Below are 5,000 nucleotides of genomic sequence, written 5' to 3'. Positions count from 1 at the left end.
TGTGGAACAACAGTCCAAGCTCCAGCAAGATCAAAACGTTGATGGTTAATATTTCAGCTGTACATGTTCCAGGGCCAAATAAAGAATGTGTCAAACCTTCAGAAGGCCTTTTCTCTCTGCTGTACAGATAAGATCAAGATGCCATTCATCTCAACAACTTAAGATACAGTATATGAATAGATGTAACTCAGAAACTGTGTTTCTTTTAATTGTCTGCCAAATAAGCGAAAGTCCTACTCATGTGACCTGATGTAGCTAGCCATGTAGTCTTATGCGATTTTCCCATCGTGCAGGTGGCCACGAAGTATGATGAGATATTGTGTTGCACTTTCATAAAGTCTTAAAAACACAGAGACATGACTAAGATCCTTTCTGTATTGGGGCAACCTTCAAAAAACAGGTCAGGATTGATAACACATTGATTACAGCCCCTCCCCCACCCTACCACCCCCTCACGTCTATCTGGCACATCAAACATACATTTCCTGTCATTTAAGATAGCGGCAGCTTCATTTTTTGCTTTAGGTGGAATGAGTCATGTTAAATTACTAAAGATTAAAAAAACAATATGCTGTATTATGCTTGACAATACAGCTTTCAAATAAACTAAATGGGGGGGATTTCAAGAGGAGTTTCAAGGAAATTAAATTTGTGTCCAATCGATTAATAGTCCCTTCTGTAACCACTTCTTCTTCTTCCTTCTGGATAATTTCACTGCTTTGAAACATCAGCATCCTGCAGCTAAGGATGAAAAAAAAATGAGCAAAACGAGTCAAGTTAGCACATTTCTATGAAAAAATAAACACTGAAGTGAGAGCTAAATATTACCTCAGTCGTCACCATTCACTTACTCTTGTTTTTGTTAACAAAAATATGGATGATCTCTAGAAGTGTCAAAATGTTTTCGACAAAAGTTAAATACAATTCCATATTTCCATCCATCCATTCATTTTCAACACAGCGTATCCTGTACAGGGTCGCCGCGGGTGCTTGAGCCTATCCTAGCCGACTTCGGGCGAAAAGCGGACTGCGCCAAGAACTGGTCGCCAGCCATTCACAGGTCACATACAGTGTGGAAACGAACAACCATTCACACACACACCCACACCGTCACTGAGTGGGACCCAATCCCACACTGCCGGCACACAAGTCAGGTGAGTGTACCACTGCACCATCAGTGACCATATTTCCATACTAGGTGAATTTGTAGCTGAAATCAGGTGTTTTAAGGCTACATTTTGTACAGGATTACCATATTTTCCGGGTTATAAACCGCACCGTTATATAAACTGCACCCACTCTATTTTTAAAAATTGGGGGAAAAAACCTTATATAAACCACACCTTTATACAAGCCACACCTATCTATGTTGAAAACGTTTATATTTACTGCATTTACAGAACGATTAGGAACTGTAAATGTACATGTATGTACCTGAGCAAATTCTTTCCTAACAGTGCCTTTTAACACTACAGCAAAGTTTCTGATTAAAACAGAACAGACCCAAGAGAAAATAAACAGTACCTATCGTCATTTCACTGCCGGCTGCCGCTCCAGTTTGTCAGCTAATGTCCACCAGACTCCACCATCTATTGATCTACTACATTCTACATGCACCTGTCCTGTTTTATGTTAATAAAGTCAGCCAATCTAACACACGACGTGCTGCCAACTGTATTAAATCAACAATAGCATTTCACATTGAAACAACAGAACATCAGCCAATCGCATTCATGTGCACTTCAGGGACTTTTCGGAAAACATAAAATCAAAGAATTACAGCACCTAATGCTATAACCTAGTGCATTGTGCCCTCGCCTGTTGAACTCTTCCACCTGCAGTCACAAACAGTTAATGGCAAATGTATTGTATTGAATTGTACTGTAATTTCGGTTAGAGTGCCCCGAGCGGTGGAAGAAAAATCCACAGAATAGCCGCACCAGACTATAAGCCGCATGGCTCAAAACCTAAGAAAAAAGTTGCGGCTTATAGTCCGGAAAATACGGTATATACTGAATGAACTCTCAGACAGATGATCAAGTCAATCATTTTACAATGATTACATCACACATTTTGACATTACTAAACAGTCTTACCTCTACAGATTGGCACAGGGAAGTCCCACACAGACACACCAGCTGCATTAGTGACACAGGTGAGCAATGAATGGCCATCTAGGACATAGCCAGAGATACACCTGTAACGGATCTTGGCCCCTACACTGAACTGAGTTCCATTCAGTATGCCTTTAGGTGGAATGCCCGGATTTCCACATGAACTGCTCCAGAGCTCTAGAAAACAAAAACAAAAAAAAATTAAACACACACACACACACACATATATATAAATATATATATATATATATATATATATATATATATATATATATATATATATATATATATATATGTATATATATATATATATATACCGTATTTTCCAGACTATTACTCACATTTTTTTTCATAGTTTGGCCATGGATGCGACTAATACTCTGGAGCGACTTATGTGTGAAATTATTAACACATTATTACTGTCATGGCTGGTTAGTGCTGACTTGTATTTCTGATGTTTTGTCTCCCTTTGCAGGGCTTTAGCATAATTCACTTTGTCCCCAATATTTCTAACTTGTTTTCTTATTGGCAGATTTAATCACGCCACCTCCAGTTCATAGTTCATGTCTGCTCTCTATCTGTTATGAAATGCGCTGTATAAATAAAATTGTATTGTATTGTATTGTATTGTATTGGGGCTGTTCGATTTTGTCTAATAAGAAAATGCCGATTATTTTCTCTCAAACTCGATTTTACGACTACGATTTCTTTGGAAAATAAAAAATAGTGAAAAATGAAGTATTTTGAATGTCTTTCATTTCAACTTAATTTTTCTTTCTTTGAACTCAAAATGCCAGTCAATTTAACTTAATACACACAGAACAATCCATTGCGATTAACAGCATTTTACTTACACAATAGATTTCATATCTGTTCTGAATTAAACCAATAATGAAAGAATAAAGTGCATATACCATCTGAAACAAAATCATCAACATGAAAGAAGGTATACAGTCAAGTCTGTAAAGCAAACATCTATCCATCCATTATCTATACCGCTTCTCCTCACAAGGGTCGCGGGGCGTGCTGGAGCCTATCTCAGCTGTCTTCGGGCAGTAGGCGGGAGACACCCTGAATTGGTTGCCAGCCAATCGCAGGGCACACAAAGACAAACATACACACTCACAATCACACCTTGGGGCAATTTAGAGAGTCCAATCAACTTACCATGCACGTTTTTGGAATGTGGGAGGAAACCAGAGTACCAGGAGAAAACCCACGCAGGCACGGGGAGAACATGCAAACTCCACACAGGGAGGCCGGAGCCGGGATCGAACCCACAACCTCTGAACTGTGAGGCGGACGTGCTAACCAGTCGACCACCATTCCGCCGTAAACCAAACAGTCTGTCAGTAAGTAATTTTGCCAACCAGCTAGTGACTAGCCTTTCACCTTTCTCCCTGGTCTTACTCAAACTAAACAATCAATGATTAGTGCAAAACTGTCACTCAATAATACAATGCACTGTCAAGCTTAAGTACGGATGGACCAGAGGTCCGTTGTAGAGGAGAAAAAAAAGGAATGACTTTCAGACGTTGAGTTACTTGTTCACGGGTTGTATTGTACATGCGGGGCACACACTACACTACAGATCTATTTTCGCCTGATTTATTATTAACCAAACGCTCACTTGCCTGAGCAAATAGTAGAATCTCCGGTATAGCCATGGATGTGATCATTGTTTCGGACTGCGCGCTCGTGGGAGGAAGCGGAAATGCAGAGGAAACTACATTGGCTTAGATACACCAAAAATAACACAATCGAACGCGGCGATTTGAACGTTTTTAACATCGTTTTATTCCGGAAATTTGGTTACGGTTCAAAATCGCTTAATCAATCAGCCCTATATTGTATTCCAAAGCGCCTGCAGAGGGAGACAAAACATCATGAATACAAGTCAACACTAACAACCCCTGACAATTACCTATTATTTCACATGTTATGTAAGCCACATAAAGAAACATAAGATACATCCTAAAAGCTATTAAAATGCATGAATAACTTAAACGGTTAAAATCTAATGTTTTGTTAAATAAGTAATTAAAATAGTTTGATAAAAAGACAATTTGACTAAGGCCTTGCTAGTTGAGGAAGCTAGCTTATCCAAACAGCTAAACATTCACAAACAAACTCCACTGACTCCAGGTGTGCAGCGAAGTTGCCTGTTTATATTGTGACACTGCACAAGAAACAAAGTCAAATCCACTTAATTCCATGCATGATTCAATCAGCTTGTCCTGTCCATGAGCATTGCGTATTTTCAAGCATATGAATATATAGGACAGAGAGTGCTTGAGCTTCATAATAAGGATGAGTGACGTTTCATGGAAGAAATGGCTGACTGACACAACTCCATACAGTAGTGATACAGGAAGTCCTTAATTTATGAAGTTCCGTTCCTACACTGGCGATGTAACTTGAATTTCCGTGTATGTTGGATTTCACAGTTAAATTCGAGAATTACGTCAAAATACTTTGGATGAAAAAACAAAAAAACACTCAAATAAAAAGCATAAGATGCTGTTCTTAGCTTGATTGCTGAGAGGTGGATGGAGAAGAAGGAGAGGAGAGACACGATCGAGACACTCTACGCATGCTCAACCGCAAGGAACAATGGTATTTGTAGTACAGGAAGTGCTTGTATGCGGAAGTGTGTTGTTTGGCACGCAACCCACCGCAAATACACAAGCCGAGGTGAACAAGCTCAGAGACGTGGCCATGTCAAGGGCATGATGGAATATGAGCAGAGGGTAAATATAAAGAAGGATGCAAAGTGTCAGACATTACATTCAAATTAAATTTTGGAAAGAAAGGCAAAGTCTAGCATTCAAAACAAAGATACAAGTCAATCAGGACAAAAAAAAAGACAAGAAATGGGCTGTTTAC

General features: G+C 39.2%; 1 protein-coding gene across 11 annotated transcripts in view; it reads right to left on the bottom strand.

Annotated features, from left to right (window-relative positions):
• Positions 1 to 5,000, bottom strand: part of LOC147144176 (CUB and sushi domain-containing protein 3-like) — a 708,031-nt gene that overhangs the window by 557,343 nt on the left and 145,688 nt on the right. For all 11 annotated transcript variants that reach the window (XR_015087713.1, XR_015087712.1, XR_015087709.1 and 8 more), the window contains exon 5: positions 2,097 to 2,291. Coding sequence is in view for 6 of the 11 variants with exons in the window: in XM_086037008.1 (XP_085893134.1) it covers positions 2,097 to 2,291 (195 nt within the window). In the remaining 5 variants the exon portion in view is untranslated. The remainder of the gene's footprint in view (positions 1 to 2,096; positions 2,292 to 5,000) is intronic.

This window comes from Filicampus tigris, chromosome 8 (genome assembly GCF_054856515.1).
Source record: "Filicampus tigris isolate MCC_2025a chromosome 8, RoL_Ftig_1.0, whole genome shotgun sequence".
NCBI lineage: Eukaryota > Metazoa > Chordata > Actinopteri > Syngnathiformes > Syngnathidae > Filicampus > Filicampus tigris.
This window is presented reverse-complemented; position numbering and strand designations above follow the sequence as displayed.